This window comes from Styela clava, chromosome 11, assembly GCF_964204865.1.
Source record: "Styela clava chromosome 11, kaStyClav1.hap1.2, whole genome shotgun sequence".
NCBI classification, from domain to species: domain Eukaryota; kingdom Metazoa; phylum Chordata; class Ascidiacea; order Stolidobranchia; family Styelidae; genus Styela; species Styela clava.
Genome location: NC_135260.1, coordinates 1,503,998 through 1,526,571, shown reverse-complemented (window position 1 = coordinate 1,526,571; position 22,574 = coordinate 1,503,998). Strand labels below are relative to the sequence as shown.

The window sequence follows — 22,574 nt, the reverse complement described above, 5'->3', positions numbered from 1 at the left end:
ACTAGTAACCGGACGAGCGACCGTGGTTCTCCACATGATTAAGCCGTCTTAACGGCTTTCCTCTCACCGGGATGAATATGTAAATCCTACCCTAACTTCTTAATAATCATTATAAAGCAAGTACAGTATTGACCGAAAAGCACTATTATCTATAGTACTTACCTATTGGAAAACATTTAAATGAACATGCATCTGATCCTAAGCAACAAATTGTTCCATGCGGACACTTGCGACTTGGATCGTCAACGGAACATTCATGGAATATTTCGGATATGTCGCAAAGATCGACTGGATCGTCCGGAAAAGGACATCTGTCGTCGTTGCCTGCCTCTCCTGGTGGTAAACATTAAAATTTGTCAGATTTCAGATATTTATTTTCATCGCGCCAGAATGTGAGGCAATAATCACATATAAGAAAAAACTAACAAAACGGAAATAGTGACTCATAGCGGTTGAAAAATGGTCGCCAAAGACTCAATGAGTCATCCAGTCAGCGACACCTTGATGCTGAATCACCGAAGTAACATATACGCGAAGAAACAAATATATAAGAACTTAACTTAAAACAACCATTAAAATAAAAAACAGATAAACAACAGAAACTAGAGAAAAAACAGACTACCAAAAGAAACTAGAGAAATGGTGAGAGCCATTATGATATTTTAGGGGCATTTTTTAATGCAATTTTGTTCTTTCCAACACCATTTTGCTATAATCAATTTACTGAAAACCGAACTTTCCCATTAGGATTTTTTCATATAGATGGCGAATTAGCGCCATCTAGCGAGTGCAAACTATGCTGACTAATGGTGCCAACCGCGACCCCTTTTTAGAATATGTCAATTCTTGCGCCCCACCTAATAACAACTAGCTCACAATAAGCTACAAATAACAGATAGTAAGGCGAAAGTATGTTTTACTCAAAAAACGTAGAAAATACGTACATAATGGAATAAATGAAAAGTTTGAAAAACAAGAAAATCAAATTGCGATCAAATCGAACTAATATTTTTATTTTTAATTAGCTTCACGCCTCCTTGAAAAATTATCTACGTCCCCTTGTAGGGCGAGCCCCAACGTTTGGGAACCATTGCTCACTAATAAGATCATGAACAATATATATGAAATAATATGAAATATATATATATATTATAAAACGGTATACTTTGGTACATTTTTTTGAAACATCAAATTCAACAAAGCGAACTGGAATTAAGACCTCAACCAGTCAGGCTACAAACAAGAATTCGAATACTCACGTTCCATACAATCATCTCCAGTAAATCCAATTGGACAAAAACAAGAAAACGGCGGTGGTTGAAATGGGAAGCAAATTTTATTTCCCGGACAATCCATGGTTTTTGTGCATGTTGCTGAATGTTAATAAAAATGAAATCAATAAAACGACATAATAAGTGGCCTGAGCATTAATACAACCAAATAGGAAATACCCCAATATTATCACAAAAAAAGGTAATTTGATGACTTACATAATACTTCAATAAAAACGTCTGAAAAAAATCTTCTCATAAAAACTAAATTTCAAAAACATTTAAAAACCAAACATTGTCCAAATTTAAAGTTAATCATAACGGCACTGTAGTGTCAGTTAGTATTTAAGTGCGGCTTACGAGAACATATAGTAATACAATATCAAACTGATCTTTTTTAGCTGAATCAAACCAACAAATTTTGCTTTCATTATACATGTTTCTGAGGGTGGAATCTCGTTCATATTGTTTAGACTTGACATTCGTATAAAATTAGCAACATAAACAGATAGCGATCTTGCACGTCTACGTCGCCCAATTATGAAGATTATGTCTCGCGATAACTTTGTTATTTCGAGTACACAATTTATTATATCTCCGCTCTAGGAGACCATTGTTCTCAGTCGTTTAGTATGTCTGTTCAGATGTAGTGTCTGAACGACTGGACCCATCCGGATTAAATTTCTCACATTATACATTCATCCTTGTAATGTGCGTTTCATCAAAAGTCCGGATTAATGTTTCGTTTCCATGGCAGCAGCGAAAACACCCGCTGATAACTGGAAATTTCAAGTTTTCTCACAATTTTTCTCCATTTTCTCGATAACCAAGTTAAAAAATGAAATTCCGAAAACGATACCTTCTCAGAAGAAAATACTCTTTTTTTTGAACAGGCCATATTTCATCTCGATAATCAACAAACTGGTAAAGTTAAAGTCTTGGGAATTTTAGTGAACATGTTTTAAATATCAGATAAAAAAAAAACTAAAGCAAGAATGCTTTAGCAGACACGCAGCGCTCAAAATGAAATGGCAGTTTTCGAAGCCCGGTCACCGTCGTACGCTGCCGTCATTCACTATTAGCGGAGATCCTGGGCGACAACAGGCTTGTCGATTAATGGCCGACGTCATCAATTGTAAGTAAGAAAGCGTACGTCGCTGTTTCTCTCGTATCCGCGTGGAACAAAACTGGTTATGAAGCACGACGCCCAAGGTTCGAATATCTTATTTACATTTGTAAGTTTTAACACCGCGCAATAAATTACATGAGATTAACATTTCAGATTAACGGTACGAAAATAGATGAAGACTTTTGCATTATTCGGCCTCACTATCTAGATTACTATCTAGATTAGTAATTAATTGTTCGCAGATTGCTAGCGAATTTCTGGAAATATGGGATTTATTACGTTATTGCAACAATCTTTAATTTTAAGCGAATCAGACCATCTAGTCTAGAATCTAGACCTATATTTCTACTTTCCAAAGGTTGTCAAAGTTCGGCGAAATATATACAACCGGTATGCAAACACTAGAAGTAGGCTCATTTGAATGTTTCAGAAATCATAATTGTGGATAATTATAATCTCACAATGGTAAAATCGTTATTTATTGATACAAAGTATCTCGAAAAGTCGCAAAGAAAACTTGTGAAAAACAGCAAAGAAAAATACGCCTTAAATTTTATGCAGAAAAATAGTTTTAATTTAAAAAAAATGAGTCAAAATACTAGGATTATTTGCATAGAGTCCACATAAAAATGACCTCCCCCACCACAGGTAGGTTTGGGGGTCCTCTCTATTAGAGGTAAGATCGGGCCCAAAAATTCTAGCCCGGCCTGACCCAGGCCCGTGGCCGTCATAAACCCGACCCGAGCCCGACAAATTAACTGGATTTGCAGGCCCTAGTCCAAAGCAAACCCGAAATTTAATATTTTTCTCAGGAGTTCATTAAATTGTCATTGCGTCAGTTGTGTAGTACGCTGCCGTTATTCACTATTAGCGGAGATTCTGGGCGACAACAGGCTTGTCGATTAATGGCCGACGTCATCAATTGTAAGAACGCGTGCGTCGCTATTTCTCTCGTATCCGCGTGGAACAAAACTGGTTATGAAGCAGTAAGCCCCAAGGTTCGAATATCTTATTTACATTTGTAAGCTCTAATACCGCGCAATAAATTACAAGAGATTAACATTTCAGATTAACGGTACGAAAATAAATGGAGACGACACATTGGTGTGCATATTTGCGTTATTCAGCCTTACTATCTAGATCAGTGGTTCCCAAACTTTTTGTACCATCGCCGCCCTACAGTAGTTTATACAACTTCATCCCCCCCCCCACTGCAAAAAAAAAATATTGGAAGTCTGAAACGAATATATTACAGACCAAATAAGGAGACAAGTCATAGTTTATAGTGTTTTTTAATGAAATGGATAAGCTTGGTGTTCTTCAGCGAGTTTTTTATTATATCTAAAATTACCCCGTTTACTGATGGAAAAGCGATTTAGTTGTTTTGATAGCAATAGCAACATTGCTGAAAACCCCTCGTTCACCATATCAGAAGTCGGAAATGAAAGAATCAAGGTTTCTACCTTCTCAAAGACCGCCGTGTACTCTTGCTTTATAGCATTTATCTCCCTAAATTCACCCCATTTCACATTAAAATAATGAAAACAAAATCAATTTTCCAAAACTTATAACAATGATTTTCGTATATCTTATTGATCCCTACAGCCTGATGACCTTCATCAAAATACATGATATATAACGGTCTTCGTTAAAATTCACCCCGATTCCTCTTCCTATCACGTCATCCAGTCCGATCACCAGTTCATAGAATCAATAGATTTGTGGACTCGGATGGCCCAGGGGTCCTCAAATTTTACATCGCTCGCGAGACAAAATTTGGTGTTGCTATTCTTTTGCGGATCGCATATATTTAATGTGACTCTGTCTTGTTGCTGCATCACGCTTGATAGCTCTTTGGCGCCAAGATTGGAAGATTTTCCAAATGGGCATCACTAATCTTAGTTCTTTGTAATGTTCATTTTCAAAAATAATTGATCGCACAAGTATGTACTTCTAAACATCGAAGTGAATATTTTCGCATGGTTTCTGAATTTTTAATAAAGATTGTCTTTAAGAAGATATACATTCTTACAAAAATTAAGCAGCGATGAATCTCTCGAATAGAATATGATATTTATTTGTGCGTGTTTCCATTTGTCTAATTATAATTGAATTGTAGGCTGGTTAAACGAGTAGCTGTTCCATATAATTTTTAGGATATAATAAAATTCAGTCTAAACGTGTAAATTTTATGCAGAAAAATAGTTTTAATTTGAAAAAAATGAGTCAAAATACTAGGATTATTTGCATAGAGTCCACATAAAAATGACCTCCCCCACCACAGGTAGGTTTGGGGGTCCTCTCTATTAGAGGTAAGATCGGGCCCAAAAATTCTAGCCCGGCCTGACCCAGGCCCGTGGCCGTCATAAACCCGACCCGAGCCCGACTAATTAACTGGATTTGCAGGCCCTAGTCCAAAGCAAACCCGAAATTTAATATTTTCCTCAGGAGTTCATTAAATTGTCATTGCGTCAGTTGTGTAGTACGCTGCCGTTATTCACTATTAGCGGAGATTCTGGGCGACAACAGGCTTGTCGATTAATGGCCGACGTCATCAATTGTAAGAACGCGTGCGTCGCTATTTCTCTCGTATCCGCGTGGAACAAAACTGGTTATGAAGCAGTAAGCCCCAAGGTTCGAATATCTTATTTACATTTGTAAGCTCTAATACCGCGCAATAAATTACAAGAGATTAACATTTCAGATTAACGGTACGAAAATAAATGGAAAATACGCTGCCGTTATTCACTATTAGCGGAGATTCTGGGCGACAACAGGCTTGTCGATTAATGGCCGACAAATTGATAGAAGTAAAAAGGTAAGCATTCACATCTAGTGTAAAGGGGGAATGAATGGCACACTCGTGATATTTTATCGAAACACAAAGAAACTCATTTATTTTTTATAAAAAGCTTGTTTTCTCAGAAATTATAACAAAGATTCTCTACAAATATCATACTTCGTTAACGTAGATTGTAATAACTAAGCCATTGAATATTGTAGTTGCAGTTCAATATAAAAACTGATAAAAATAAACTTAGTAGTAAGTTATGCTTCTCCGTTACATTACGCATTATCCGTTAGGTTTAAATCACAATATCGTGCCTATCGTGAGAACTTGTTACATTTGCTCGGGACGTTCCGAATTAATTCTTTTAACCAAAGTTTGCGCTGTCACTGACTCTACCAAGCAAATAAATTTGCTGCACGTCATTTGAATTTTTCGATTTAGTTTAAGATAAAAATTTTGAGTTGTACCGTAATTAAAACACCACATCCGTGAATTTGAAACTTTAATTACGGTGAATTGTTATACGCATGGTTTTTAGAAAATGAAGATTCCAAGCTGAATTTTGAACGTGGCTGTTTGTAATTTATTTTTATCCGCGGTCCTCCATATACAATCCAGTTATTTTTTTACCATAGTAATCGATTGCTTACGTCGCAACGTCAAGTTACGTTTCCATTACGTTCGTGATTCGGCCTACGTTTCTACAATTTCGTTTCAGAATTTTCATTTCGAGTTGAAAACTGTAAGTAACAAAAGGGGATTCGGTAGAAAGCAAGTTACTATTATCGGTTTCATTCATTTCAATATTCTGTTGCCAGTCCGCGAGGTCATTTCTTTTCATGCTACATGTCCGCCAGGTTGGGAACCACTGCTCTAGATTGGCACTGCTACCCTGTTTGGAATAACCGATATCTTTTGTACACGGCGATGCATACATTTCAATAAATAAGTCGTGGTTGGTAAAAATGTATAAGCACTGTAAATCTATATCTTGGACAGTATTATATAGAGATCGTTGCCTCCTCAAAAGGATCATATTAAGATGTATAACCTCCCCCACCACAGGTAGGTTTGGGGGTCCTCTCTACTATAGGTAAGATCGGGTCCAAAAATTCCAGCCCGGCCGTATTAAACCCGACCCGAGCCCGACTAAATGACTGGATTCGCAGGCCCGAGTCCGAAGCAAACCCGAAATTTCATATTTTATTTAGGAGTTCATTAAATCGTGCTTCAGGTCTTATCTTTACTTTTGAGGATCGTGTGGATATCCCCTACCCCTTTTCCCTCAAGGTGTTAGTATGTTTCATGTTATACAATTTTCAATCATGAAAAATTTCAAATGTGATGTTATCAGACGTATATTTTAATTACAGTAATTACATCAACCGTTATTTATAGACCTTCAATCTTATACATGTTCACCTCTTCACCACATCCCGTTATGATAAAAGATAAGAGAAAATAGCTGCGTCGTGTTTATTTGGATGTTATTTATCTCTCGTGGTCTCGTTTAAATGTTTTATTTTTATCAGATTATTGCATTGGTACTACTTGTTACCGATTATCGTTATATTTCACGAGACTTAGCGAAACATTATTTCTTGTAAACACCAATTGTAAGTTTTGGAGTTACTTGTTTGTTTTTTTTATCTTCGCAAAACAAAGTACTGTTTTTAAACAGCATTTCGAAAAAAAGTCGTAATGTTTACAGAGTCAACTGAAATTTTTTGCTGAATCAAACCAATAAATTTTGCTTTCAATATACATGTTTCTGAGGGTGGAATCTCGTTCATATTGTTTAGACTTGACATTCGTATAAAATCAGCAACATAAACAGATAGCGATCTTGCACGTCTACGTCGCCCAATTATGAATATTATGTCTCGCGATAACTTTGATATTTCGAGTACACAATTTACTATATCTCCGCTCTAGGAGACCATTGTTCTCAGTCGTTTAGTATGTCTGTTCAGATGTAGTGTCTGAACGACTGGACGGACCCACCCGGATTAAATTTCTCACATTATACATTCATCCTTGTAATGTGCGTTTCATCAAAAGCCCGGATTAATGTTTCGTTTCCATGGCAGCAGCGAAAACACGCGCTGATAACTGGAAATTTCAAGTTTTCTCATAATTTTTCTCCATTTTCTCGATAACCAAGTTAAAAAATGAAATTCCGAAAACGATACCTTCTCAGAAGAAAATACTCTTTTTTTCGAACAGGCCATATTTCATCTCGATAATCAACAAACTGGTAAAGTTAAAGTCTTGGGAATTTTAGTGAACATGTTTTAAATATTAGTTAAAAAAAACTAAAGCAAGAATGCTTAAGCAGACACGCAGCGCTCAAAATGAAATGGCAGTTTTCGAAGCCCGGTCACCGTCGTACGCTGCCGTCATTCACTATTAGCGGAGATCCTGGGCGACAACAGGCTTGTCGATTAATGGCCGACGTCATCAATTGTAAGTAAGAAAGCGTACGTCGCTGTTTCTCTCGTATCCGCGTGGAACAAAGCTGGTTATGAAGCACGACGCCCAAGGTTCGAATATCTTATTTACATTTGTAAGTTCTAACACCGCGCAATAAATTACATGAGATTAACATTTCAGATTAACGGTACGAAAATAGATGAAGACTTTTGCATTATTCGGCCTCACTATCTAGATTACAATCTAGATTACTATCTAGATTAGTAATTAATTGTTCGCAGATTGCTAGCGAATTTCTGGAAATATGGGATTTATTACGTTATTGCAACAATCTTTAATTTTAAACGAATCAGACCATCTAGTCTAGAATCTAGACCTATATTTCTACTTTCCAAAGGTTGTCAAAGTTCGGCGAAATATATACAACCGGTATGCAAACACTAGAAGTAGGCGCATTTGAATGTTTCAGAAATCATAATTGTGGAGAATTATAATCTCACAATGGTAAAAGCGTTATTTATTGATACAAAGTATCTCGAAAATTCGCAAAGAAAATTTGTGAAAAACAGCAAAGAAAAATACGCCTTAAATTTTAGGCAAAAAAATAGTTTTAATTTAAAAAAAATGAGTCAAAATACTAGGATTATTTGCATAGAGTCCACATAAAAAATCACCCCTGCCCCAGCTAGAATTTTTTTTCGGCTATGGGGTTCAGCGATGTCAGCTAATAAATTGTCAACTCTAACCCAAACGTGACGAACACAGTCTACAGCAGTGATTCCCAAAGTGGGCGATATCGCCCCCGGTGGGCGAAAACAATACAGAGAGGGGCGAAAAAGTCGAAGGGGGCGATAGGGGGGCGATTTCGCGAAACCTTTTTTTTGCTCGGCGCACAGTGCACTTAATTCTGTACTTTGTGTGCATTCGCAGGCTTGAATCTCGTTGTCGATTATCACACGCGAAAGGATTGCTGGACTCGTCTCCGCAGTAAGGTAGGCTACTGTAGTTTGCGTATCCCAGTGGTTGGCAAAATACGGCCGGAGTAAAAAAAATCTGGCCTGGGACGATTCACCGAATGTACCTATCCCCAACCTTTGACCGCGGAAAATTCTTCCTATACTTTACCATTTTAAAATTTTCAATGCTTATTTTAAGAGTGGTTTCGCGAGTTGATGGCTGTGTAAAATGGGGTATTTGTTTCAAACTATCATCATAATTCATATCATTCAACAATCTGTTTTTTAAAAGTACCGCTAAAATTTTTTAGCCTAGTCTATCACAGCTATTTCTACACCAATTTTTGATTACTGTATTTAAAATGAAACTCATAGGAAGACAAAGTAATCATTGACGTATATGATTTATATTTAAATTTCCGAAAAACAACTAAAAACTAACGAATATAATCCAAAAACGAGGAAATAAGAAATGTTCACGACCACGTCTGAAAGTCTGTCTGAGCGGATGCGAATAGGGGGGAATTTGTTACGTTTATTTTTTCATCTTGCTGATTGGCCAATGTCACGATGCAAACAAGGAATGCCCGGGTAAACATCCAAACGGCGATTTTGACGATGAATTTATTTTAATTATAATCTACGCTCGAGGAGTAAATTACATTTTCTTACGTAACAGAATTTATCGTGAGACAGTTTTTTTTATCATATCCTAAAAATTCTATTGAACAGCTAGCTACTCGTTTAACGAGCCTACAATTTAATTATAATTAGAGAAATGGAAACACGAAGAAAAAAAAGTTGCTGTTAAACCTTTATTTTCCGACCTGAACACTCTCATATTTGGTGTGATATAAATTCACGCCAATCAAATTATTTTTCCCAACCAGTGTAAATCAATCTCAAAAGAAGTAAAAAGGTAAGCATTCACCTCTAGTGTAAAGGGGGAATGAATGGCACACTCGTGATATTTTATCGAAACACAAAGAAACTCATTTATTTTTTATAAAAAGCTTGTTTTCTCAAAAATTATAACAAAGATTCTCTACAAATATCATACTTCGTTAACGTAGATTGTAATACCTTAGCCATTGAATATTGTAGTTGCAGTTCAATATAAAAACTGATAAAAATAAACTAGTAGTAAGTTATGCTTCTCCGTTACATCACGCATTATCCGTTATGTTTAAATCACAATATCGTGCCTATTAGGCTTGCACGTAATTTACAGATTTACGGAATTATTTCGAGTTACGGAAGGGAAGTTACGAATTACGTAAAGTCGTAAATATTGGTCGAGCACTTTCACGATTGAAACCAGCTCTCTTCAAAGCAGTCAATTCCGTCAATTGTAAAAAGTGAAAGTTTAAAAAGTAGAAGAAGTTAGAGCTTGGGTATTTGCAGCCGTTTTTCTCACTTTTCTCTCTCTTGCCAATACGTCACCGTCATAATTAATGTCGCGCGTATCAAACAGCAATATGACGACGGGAAAGAAATTGCGTAATGAACCAACGCAACTTCGTCTTTTCGGCATCGGTAAAGCGATTGAGACGGCAGAGAAACAACAATATGACGGGATTTCCCGCGATCCGGTAAAAATCCTTTGCGGACCGTTGACGGTCCGCGGACCGGCGGTTGGGAAGCACTGTTTTAGAATACTTGAATCGAATCCAGAATCCTATTCTATTTTTATAGTTACCCGTATTTAAATAGTGGGATTTCTCCACCACAATGCATGATTAAAATTTAAAAAAAAAAAAAGCTAAATTGTAGCCTAAATGTTTAATGTATAACTATCTTTGTGAAGTATTTAATTGAAAATGTCCTGATCATTGGATTATATTTAACCAAGGCAACGAGATTTAAGAATTTCGACAATCGTTTTTTTGTTTCAACAGTTCAATATTCTCAATTTAACTACTATCAAATATCAAGTATGAGCCAGTGTGTTTATTCTGTGCGAGAACCATTTTCGGAATTGGAATTTTCGGAATTGGTAATCGGAATAACGTCAATAAGTCGGCATCAATGATTATTATAAAATGCTGACTAGGTAGTAAAGTCGAATAATGTTAAAAACGGTGCAATAACAAGTCTTCGTCGCGAGGCAAGCGCAAGTATAATCAAACGAGAGAATACTCTCGTCGTGGCATTGATAAATTGGAAACCCGACATTTATTTTTAATACGATTTTAAAAAAGTCAACTATCGTTTCACAAATATCCGTATACCAGTGTCGGTAATGATGAAATTGATCGCATAAAATTGGGACGGTTAATTTGCGAAGGTGATAAAGGAAATCAAAGCTAGCACAAAAGATAAAAATCAGAATAAAATTAATTTGAATTCACTCTTGTCTTAACATCTGTCGCCGGCGTGTAGTACTGCCAGGAATATGAAAACCCAAACTCGATGTCCCAATCGAAAATGAAGTGGATTCAATTGGTTGTTATGATAGGTTTAAATGTGTGAAAAAATATCGCAATTACGGGGTCATTACGTAATCGATTTTGCCGTAATTACGGAATTGATTTTTGTCAATTACGTGCAAGCCTAGTGCCTATAGTGAGAACTTGTTACATTTGCTCGGGGCGTTCCGAATTAATTCTTTTAACCAAAGTTTGCGTTTTCACTGACTCTACCAAGCAAATGAATTTGCTTCACGTCATTTGAATTTTTCGATTTAGTTTATGATAAAAAATTTGAGTTGAACCGTGATTGAAACATCACATCCGTGAATTTGAAACTTCATTTACGGTGTATTGTAATACGCATGTTTTTTAGAAAATGAAGATTTCAAGCTGAACTGTAAACGTGGCTGTTTGTAATTTATTTTTATCCGTGGTCCATCATCTACAATCCATTTTTTTTACCATAGTAATCGATTGCTTACGTCGCAACGTCAAGTTACGTTTCCAATATGTTCGTGATTCGGCCTACGTTTTCATTTCGAGTTTAAAATTGTAAGAAACCAAAGGGGATTCGGTAGAAAGCAAGTTACTATTTTAGGTTTCATTCATTTCAGTATTCTGTTGTCGGTCCGCGAGGTTATTTTTTTTCATGCTACATGTCCGCCAGGTTGGGAACCACTGCTACCATGTTTGGAATAACCGATATCTTTCGTACCTGGCGATGCATACATTTCAATAAATAAGGCGTGGTGGGTAAAAATGTATAAGCACTGTAAATCTACATCTTGCACGGTATTATATAGAGATCGTTGCCCTCCTCAAAGTGATTATATTAAGATGTATGACCTCCTCCACCACAGGTAGGTTTGGGGGTCCTCTCTATTAGAAGTAAACTCGGGCACAAAAATTCTAACCCGGCCTGACCCGAGCCTGTGGGTATTAAACCCGACCAGGGCCCGACTAATTAACTAGATTTGCAGGCCCTAGTCCGAATCAAACCCGAAATTTAATTTTTTCTTCAGGAGTTCATTAAATTGTCATTGCGTCAGTTGTGTAGTACGCTGCCGTTATTCACTATTAGCGGAGATTCTGGGCGACAACAGGCTTGTCGATTAATGGCCGACGTCATCAATTGTAAAAACGCGTGCGTCGCTATTTCTCTCGTATCCGCGTGGAACAAAACTGGTTATGAAGCAGCGACACCCAAAGTTCGAATATCTTATTTTACATTTGTAAGTTCTAACCCCGCGCAATAAATTACATGAGATTAACATTTCAGATTAACGGTACGAAAATAGATGAAGACGACACATTGTTGTGGATATTTGCGTTATTCAGTCTTACTCTAGTCTAGGCCATGAAAATTTTTAAATGTGATGTTAACAGACGTGATTTTTAATTACATTGAACATCAACAGGTATTTATCCAATCTTATACACGTTCACCTCTTCACCACATCCCGTTATGATAAAAGATAAGAGAAATTAGCTGCGTCGTGTTTATTTGGATGTTATTTCTCTCTCGTGGTCTCGTTTAAATGTTTTATATTTTTATCAGATTATTGCATCGTTATATTTCACGAGACTTAGCGAAACATTATTTCTTGTAAACACCAGTTGTAATTCTTGGAGTCACTTGGTATTTTTTTTTATCTTCGCAAAACAAATTACTGTGTTTAAACAGCATTTCGAAAGAGAGTCGCAATGTTTACAGAGTGCAATTAATTATATTATAATAAGATGTTTTTATCTTCAATTAAAGTCGTGGAGTAGCGCTCATTTATATATATGTATAGGAAGTTATTACTGCACTCGAATCCATTTATATCTCTTTATTTGATCCCAAATAGAAAAGCCAATTAGAGGACTCGACCAAATGTTGAACCACGGCATTCATTTGATCACCGATTTAGGTTGGGGATGGCGACTGTATATGCGGTAAACCTTAGTATGGATGGTATTTGCCTGGTCAAGCGTCTCGGCGGAGTTTGTCGAACTTATCGCCCAAGTCCCCCAAGTGGATTCTATGTGACTCCTTTTCGCATAGGGTATATATATGGTTTGTTTTGAATCAATTTCAAACAAAGGCTTGTTTTCGAGTTTATGTATTGACATTTTTTTTTATAAAAAATAGGGATTATTACGTTTAAAACTGTTCGGTTAATTTAAATTAGCAAAGTTTGTTTTTGAGGTCAAAGGGATAGAGTACTTCCAAGTTAAACAAACTCATTTATTCGACCGTATTTCAATTTTCGCCATGTGGTTTCGTCGTATAGTGGTTCACGTAATGGCTTATGCCTTATACCAACTACATTTGCGGACTCATTAAACTACAGCACGAGGGGGGGGGGGGGAGCAAGTCATCGATATTTGTGGCGTCTCGAAGGATTTATTGAAAAATAATAAGCACATGGCAAGTTTTTACATCCATATTTCTTTAACCTATTTAATACAAAAAGAATCAAATAATACAGCCATTTTAGACAAAACAGGCAAAACAAAAAGCTTGATTTGAAACAATTGTTTTAAATAATTTTCTTTGAACAAATCCCTACTCTCGCAAATAGTAATAAGCGGTGCAATAGCAATTCGGTACAAAGAACTGATATATTTTCTCATTCTGCGTGCACAAGCATAACTTCGTGTAAAACTAATGACTGACACTATGTTAAGGCGATAATAGATTGACAAAGACAATGCTTACTTGGAAGAGTAGGTTGGCAGGATAAAATGCATCCATCTGAGCAGCATTTCGTGCCCGAATCACAAGTTCCACATTGGTCAATGGCTGCATCGCAAGATTTCGGTATCTGGTCTGGTAACGGACACATTTCGTCAATGAATTCGGTGTTGGCTGAAAGTTGGAAAAAAAATCAAGATTTAATAATATTTCGAATACCATATTTATACGATTTCAATCACGGCTTATTATACTTTGTGAGGCGGTAATTTATCTAATTTAAAGTTCCTATTTAAGGCTTGCTCATAGCACCATCAAAACGTTTATAGAATTGCAGTTTTACTAAAATTTCCATTTAATAGTAAAATTGTGAAATTCAAAATTGTGAAAGTTCATGAAATTATTAAGTCGTTTGGAAAATATTATCCCGGTTATTTTGGACTAGTAGATGAGATCATTGACTTTATTGGGAAAATATTTACAAAATGTACGAAGAAAAATTTTAGACGACAATTGTTATTTTTTAAGTTTATTTCCGGCGATTTCCATCATTAAAACGAAATTGCAAAACACGCTTCCAAACTGCAAAGCATAATTATTCTAAACTGTAACTTCACAGAGCAATTCCTCCCTTTTCAGGATGTCGTGATTGTTTATACTTCTAAAGTTTTATAACCTACGATACCTAAGTATATATATATCCAGTGGTGGGATTCAAATTTTTTGTCAGCCGGTTCCATCACACAAACCGGCTGAATCCCACTACTGCGTATATCGACTATAACATTATTCAATCTAACTTACGTTCATCGCAGTTGTCACCTTTAAATCCGGCTGGACAAAAACATAAGTTCGCATCCGTTCCATAGCAAACTTCTTTTGTGTCCAAGCATCCCGTGGTGCATGAATCTCCTGAACATAGAAATACAGCCATTTCATTCGAATGAAGAAAATCGTTCCAACGATAATTGTCCTGAGCAATGATGGCCAGTACATTGTTATTGGGATAGAATTACGCGTTGTTGTGGAATTCTTTTTTTAAAGAGTCCCAATATTTTTTCGAGAGCTTAACCCTGACATGCGCAAACTACACCCTGTGGGCGAAATCCGGCCCGTTGGGTAATTCGATCTGGCCCGCCAGATGCTGCCATAACGGAACTAAAACCAAATTTTGGTGTTTTAGCTACTAAAAGATAGCTCAAGGAATTTGTTAACATTGCGCGCAAATATAGTTTGGGCACAAGGCTTATTGTTTTCCACTTTTGCTTTTGTAAAACTGTGCCCAGTCCTGGCTTAATCTGACATGAAAGTGACAGACGGCCGGTGGTTCTCCAAACATATCGAAAGGTTGAAAGTCGAAAATTCGGCTCGCATAGACCTGAGTGACCAAACCTATAGCTTCCGGAAGTCGCCTCTTTTATTGAAACAGAAAATAATATTTCTAAATTATCCATATATTTAGAATATATCGAGGGGGATTCATTAATGTTCATTTTGCGCCTCTTTTCACTCTTAAAATCTAATTTCAGTTTAATTCGCAATTACAGTTTGTATAGTGTCTGTAATAATTGTGGCGAAAACTAAAACAACTATTAGATTAAAAAGCAACCTTAAACATTGTCAGTCAAGCGGAATTCTCCGACGCTCTAAAGCAGGGGTTCTCAAGCTTTTTTATGTCAAGTACCCCCCGAGTCACGAAGCAATTAATTCGAACCCCCGGTAATCAGACACCTAAACAAAATTGTGATATATTGACTAATAATTTGTTGCAACACTAATTTATTGACCATATATAACTAAATTAAATCGTCTTGTTGATATTACTGCCTTTATCGTCTGTCTAACTAATGAATTCTCAAAATCTCTCCCAAGTTTCAATAAGCATAATCACTTCTCCAATGCTCGTAGCACGCTGTTTTTAGAAATTTCACAGTTTGTACGCAAAGCCTTGAATTCCACATTTTTGCGTCACAATCACAACAACGCAAGATCAGGGAAAATCTACGTTTCAACTGGCGTCTAGTTTCAATGGGCACGCATTTTCCTCTGGTAGTGATAAAGGAAATTAAAAAACAGCAACATTCAATAACTCGACTGTCATCCAAGTACCCCTGGAAATCTTCTAGTGAACCCCTGGGGGTTTGCGAACCCCAAGTTGAGAACCCCTGCTCTAAAGTCTAAACGAAAGAAAACTATCAACATAAAAACTACGTCCACAAACTTTGAGCAAAACAGAAGTCAGCACTAACCCGAGCCAGTTAATAATTCCCCATTGATAGCAACAGTAAACGAGAATAAGATTGCAATGCAAAAATATTTATCCATCTTGGCAGAGTTTGGTGAAGCTGCTCTCATCTCACTGACTTTAGGAAAAACCTGAACGCTAATTTAAATCGAATCATGGCAAATAGATTTGCCCTCGGGACGATGCAATGAAAAAAAATTGTCTTCAGTATTTTAATTTAAAATTTGTGATTAATTTAAAAATTGATCGCTGATGCCACATTCGATTAAGTTCTGCTTCATTTCTCTCTCGTATCAAGCGAAAATTAAATCGAAATAACCGAATAGGTCTCGTCGATATCGCCTACGACAATGCCACGTTAAATACACCGATATCGGAAAACGTCTTGTTCGTACTTGCATGGGTGACCGGCTGCGAATTACCGGGTGCCGAAGGCTTTTTGCTTTTATCAATAATAAAGGGAATGCTGTTTGAACTGAAAATATCGTTAAAGCTTCAAATATAAAGCAGGTTTTTTTGTTGGAAAAATAATTTATAGATGCTAATTTGTTGATTCTGAATAGTAACAATCAGTAACGAACCTCAACCGTACAAATAGTCATTGAAACCAAGATGGGTTCCTCAAACACAAGTGTACCTGCATTCAGACATTTTGTTCTAGTAAAGTCGCGTGGTACCTGGAGTGAAATCTGTTTTCGACGTTTCGAATGTGACTTTACAAATCAGATAAATATTTTTCTAGGGTGAGATCTTCAATCTTCAAGCGTGGGGTCTACCACACTATATTGTGAGATGTATCTCAAGCTGGTACTATATCGTGAGGTCTATCTCATCATAGCGTGAGATATATTTTAATATATTACTGTAGCATGAGATTTACCTCAGGCTAGTACTATACAAACAAGACCACCAATCACAATAAATTAACGAAACAACCTGTCTGGACTGCGGAGTTTATGATGCGTATTCTCTCCCACCATGCTATGTAAGTAATATTGGCTCTCTAATTCCGCAAATTTTTTTTTGTGATATTCCGGATCATCTTAAGAAATATATGGTTACACTAATTTATAAGTTTTTAATATTTATTCAGACAAAAATCTGGCAGCGGTAAAGTTAATATTTTCAGCGCGCATTTTTGAAAATCACAGGTATTTCGCTATCGTTGTACTACACGAGATAGAGTCAGGAAAGTGTTTCTATCGTAATTTTTAGTCCCTTGGCGAAATTCAGTTAACATTATCTTATTCTTAAGGGATTTGTTTACTTGTTTGTCTATGTTTAAGAATTGTTGAAGCGTGGTTTGTCAGAATGATAACGCTCTAGCAGGATAGTAACAATGCTGTCATTTTACCCTTCATTAAATAGCCGATTAGCATGATAGGATCTTTTGTACAAAGCCCTCACCAACGCTCAATATAAGAACTTTAGTAATTATCCATGTAATTGTAGGGTTAGTTATCCAGATTGTGATAGAAACTCAAATTTTCTAATCAGTCCTAACTCTTAGCAAATACCCATCTAGCCATTAGTATTTTTAAACGTGGTGGGGATGTTATTCTCAAATCTCACATTTTGCATTAGTGGCGGGGCATTTGTACAAAAGATCTCTTTTCTAGTGGGGGGGACCTAGAAATATTTACAATTGTCTTTTCCGAATATATCATTTAAGAAAAGTATTATAGAGACTTGCTAGGCAAAGAGACGTTCCTTCTGTCGGTGAGGCGGTGACCGCGTACAAAAAGCCACACACGCCCAATAAATATCAATCGATAGATAGAGTAATGGGGACGAAGTAATAAAATTCACTTGCTCTGGCGATTGATATTATTACGCAGATCTTAAAATAAATAGGAATCGCGATCAAGAAAACAAGTATTATTGATGAACGTTCACGAAGGCCTCAGTATTAAAGTTGTAGTTTGTGCAGTTCACCTATCGCTAGATATAGAGTGATAAGATCATGCATGCGTATATTTTTAATTCGACGTTTACAGTTTTTTTCATAGTCTACGTTTTTCCTCAGAGCAAAGCACTAACCAAAGAAGTTTTGGGCATATTGATTTAAATATAGCAATGTGTGTAGAATAAATAGGAGCTTCCCAAATTTTTGATCCCGATACCCCTTCTAACATATTTAAATTTTGCGCGACCCCTATTAAAACGGCACTGTTATGCAAGCGCGCCGTTTCCCTGACCCTATGTATTCTCTCGAAATAGCAATATTTCTAGTTTTCACTAGTTTTATATATTGTGTTTCGAATCAAAAGCCGCGAAAAAGTACAATAGATATAGTTCTTTGAATGAAATGGATATACGTTTTGCAACCCCCGAACTTCGTTAGGAACATTTGGAAGTTCCAGAATAAATAATAGACTCATAATAATTTACTATTTTACGCCCATTGATGGCTGAAGTAAAGTACCACACAGTTGTAAGTTTCCGCTCAGAACAAGGCCCAGGACAATCAGACCTATCAATCAATATATAGCGATGGGTATAGTATCTCAACACATCAATGGACCTTCACTATTATAAGTCCAGTGGTGGGTGGAGTGCGGTGCCAGTATTTTATCATAATGCTACGTTCATGGGGCACATGTACTATTTTTTGCTCAGTGAAATACCCTAAGAAGAAACTGGCTCATTATTTGCGTAGTATTATACCACGCTTACATTGCCAGATAGGCGAAGGGGGGATTTAACGAAATGGTTGTAAACCACTGTTTTAAGTCAAGCGGTCCGTGAGATGCGTAGTACGCCATCTACCGGTGGATCACTTGGCTAGTCCCCGAACTCTGGAGTACCCAATATATTTCTCAAGCGGGACTTTTGTGTGGTAGCATTAGTGACTACGAAGTCGTGGTATGTCACCTGATTACTGTGATCAAGTCGTCTTATGAATTTTAATCCCCAGTATAAATATGAATTTTTTTCCTAAACTGGGCAGCAGGTAAAGCTCGGTCCGCTGCTGTGTTCTACTCTGCCTTATGATAAGATTGCCAAATCATGCTGCGACTTTAATTCAAGAACAGATGCGCAATAAAACTACCCAAAAGCAACTCCTGTGACAACGAATGCTTCACCAAACAATGCATTTATTAAAATGTACGATACTCCTGAAGTATGCGCACCAAGATGTTGCACAACCTAAACCTCGTCCTGGTACACAACCTGAGTTCAGGTTGTGCGCCATCTTGGTACGCATACTTCAGGAGGTCCAAATATACAACATATGAATCACTAAATCTTTTATCGATTACATTACAATATTAATAAACAACCACGGCTGTTGCAGATACTGAACGTTTTCACTGAAATGATAGCTTGTTGTTTTTTACAATTTCCAAGTTTTTTAAATCAAAATGTTGAACTTTTCAAACTTTCAGTGCTTTCTGGTAAATTATCTTTGAGTGTCAAAGTTTACATTTGGTTGCTTCTTCAATTAATTTGAGATCATAATTCCGTAGCAGTTTTCACCGTTAGCATTTATGTTTCTATCATTCCTTATCCCACGACTTGAACACAGTATGCTGTGACATCATGTCCCTGGTGGTTGTACCACCTTGCAGTGCACCCATTGCAAGAGTGAACTCTACAAGTTGCAGACCCATAATTCACGCAGCGAGCACTTTGACATACATCTGGACATCCATGAATTAGAGCCTCACCATGACCACATGCTGCACCTAAAATATATCAAACGAAAAAATAATATAAGAATATGTCTCGTGAAGAAAATGCTTTGCTTACCAGTAATATTACAGAGAGAAAAAACATTTTTGAAAATGTTATCTTTGTTTCCTACTCAAAGATACTACTGGTCGAATCGTACTAAAACTACTTCTGACTAGGGCTGGGCATTTCAAACTGAATAGAAATTACGAATCGCGGCTATCTTGATCGAGGAAAACTAACCAATGATGCCTGATATTACGACAACGAGTCAATTCTCAAACCATTATTGAGAATCCGTATGAGACTGGTTAAATTTTGGATATGTTTTCATTAGCTTTTCATTTTTTCAATTTTCATAAAATATATTCGAGAAAAAAATTGACACGAACACCTGTATTCCACGGAACACTGGAGAGTCTAGAGAGATAATATTACGAATACAAAAGTCACATACAAGCGCATATCTTCCAAGTATTCGAAGTTTAATTAAAAAAAACATTATAGATTCGATTCGGAAATTATATCGGGTATTTGAATATAGCCAACCCTAGTAGGCGGACATGAAACGTAGCGTACCAGTTTAGGGTTAGGCCATAATTTTAGGCACAAATACTGCGGGAGTCACTTGGTTAGTCTCCGAACTTATGATAGAACTAAAATAAGAAAAATTGGAATAGAATTATGACCGATCCCAAACCTGGTACATATATATACAAGTTCCGGTGACCGCCATCTTAATTCGCATACTACAAAAGTACCCAATTTCTCAACTCTGATCCCAGGCACAGCAAATTGACAGACATATTATTCCTACTTCTCTCATCTGTGGGGTCAGAAGTTGGGTCGGGCATATTCGAATACCCGATATAATTTCCGAATGAAATCTAATATTTTTATTTTTTTTAATCAAACTTCCAATACTTGGAAGATATGTGCTTGTATGTGACTTTTGTAGTATGCTATTATCTTTCCAGACCAGCCATTTTCAACCGGTGTTCCGCGGAATTGATCATCGGGCTGGAATATTTCGACACCAGCTCTGAACACCGAGAAATCAAATTTCAATAACAAAAATGTTGGCGAACGCAAGCCTTCTTTAATAAAATGTTAAAGACGCTTAGTAAAGTTATAGCATTTTGAGTGTAGTTGAAAAGATCTGATTTATTGGTACTCCCGTAGTATGTGAACCAAGATGGCGGTCACCGGAACGTAGTATGTGAAACCAGGTTAAGGTTATGCCATAATTTCACGTACAAATACTACGGGAGTCATTTGGCTAGTCCCCAATCTCCTGATAGAACTAAAATAAGGAAAACTAGAATAAAATTATGACCTAACCCGAACTTGGTACATATATATACTACGTTCCGGGATCCGCCATTTTGGTCGCCTACTACAAAAGTACCATCGGGCTGAAAAATTTTGACACCAGCTCTGAACACCGAGAAATTAAATTTCAACTACTAAAATGTTGGCGAACGCAAGCCTTCCTTAATAAAATGTTAACAACGCTTATTAAAGCATTTTGAGTGCATTTGAAAAGATCTGATTAATTTTATCACTTATTATGTTTCAATTCAGAATCTGGAGAATTAAAAATCCCGTGTATTTGCGACTTTCTAGAATAAGATATAGTCATACTTAAGTTTATTTTTTCATATACGAAATTGATAAAACAATAAACTACGACTGCACACTCCACAGCCTAAACTGGGATTAGCCATTTCTTCAATTGTTTATCAAGAGCGTTTCATGATTGTTGAAGATTAGTGAAATTAATCTCGATAAAACGTGTTCTCTTTTCACCATTTTGTAAGTTTATTTTTGTGAGAAACTGTGGGCAATGCGCGCGTGCACAGTTAGTCGAATTCCTATTATTGTGGTCGGGATTGTGTATCTCAATCATCAAGTTGGTGAGTAGGGCAACAATTGAAACTAAAATGCTTTTATAAACTAATATTTTTTCTTGTTGAAACTTATCGAACACAGCCCTGATTATAACAGAAAGGGGACTATAATAAAACACACAAAAAAATCACCAAATAAAAAGTAGGCCTATGGTATTTTTGTCTCTAGTACCTGTAAATGATGGAGTAATTGACACGGGTGCTGGTGCTACTTGTATCACTGGTACGGGTGCTGGTGCTACTTGTACATATGGTACATGTGGTGCTGCTTGTACATGTGGTGCTGCTTGTACATATGGTACATGTGGTGCTGCTTGTACATATGGTACATGTGGTGCTGCTTGTACATATGGTACATGTGGTGCTGCTTGTGCATACGGTCCTACTTGTACAATTGGTGGTTTTTGTACAGCTTGTTTGGGACGACTTGTTAAACCCATTAGAAGTGCAATTAGAACGAGTTTTGAAATCTTTGGTGGTTTCTTATCTGAAATAAAAGTAGATTTTGGTTAAGTATTTTATTTTACCTCGAAAATTTAAACATGGATAGTTCAATTCTGCATAATAAAAAAGTCAAAGGTCTGTCATTTCGGGGGTTTTAATTCCCTTGCTACGACTTCAATTTTCCTATATTGAGCGTGGGCGGAGGTGTTTTTTTGGCGGGAGCTTTGTACGAAAGATTCCTGATATCTAACTATGCCCAATAGCTTTTAATGTATCGCGATATGCTACATATTGCCAAAAATGGGTTAACTTTGACTTGTAGAGGGTTAGTGTACAAGATTGTCTAGCGGAAAAACACACAGTTATTTGTCACAAAGCGCCTTCATATTATCTTAAGATCAGCTGGCTAGAAAAACGCTGTTATTAATAGTTGGAATACTATTACCTCTTAGATAAAACAACACTATTGATATTAGTTGGAATACAAAAACCTTTTCAATAAGACTAGAACCAAAATACATACAAAACACATTTCTAGTTGATTCAGAATGACCAAACCCCCATCTCAAATTTGGGTCGCGACTGTTACCGAGTTTTATCATTTCAAAGCACGATACCACACCTCCAAA

At 36.7% G+C, this 22,574-nt stretch overlaps 1 protein-coding gene across 2 annotated transcripts in view; it reads right to left on the bottom strand.

The window, feature by feature from the left end:
- LOC120348188 (uncharacterized) overlaps positions 1-22,574 on the bottom strand; it is a 47,647-nt gene that overhangs the window by 8,765 nt on the left and 16,308 nt on the right. Inside the window, exons 4-5 of one of the 2 annotated variants that reach the window (XM_078118184.1) lie at positions 1,260-1,373; positions 163-333 (exon numbers count right to left, since the gene is read on the bottom strand). In XM_078118184.1, the coding sequence (XP_077974310.1) occupies positions 163-333; positions 1,260-1,373 (285 nt within the window). Of the gene's footprint in view, positions 1-162; positions 334-1,259; positions 1,374-18,960; positions 19,606-21,673; positions 21,989-22,574 lie in introns of those variants that run through there. The other variant, XM_078118185.1, reaches the window with a different exon arrangement.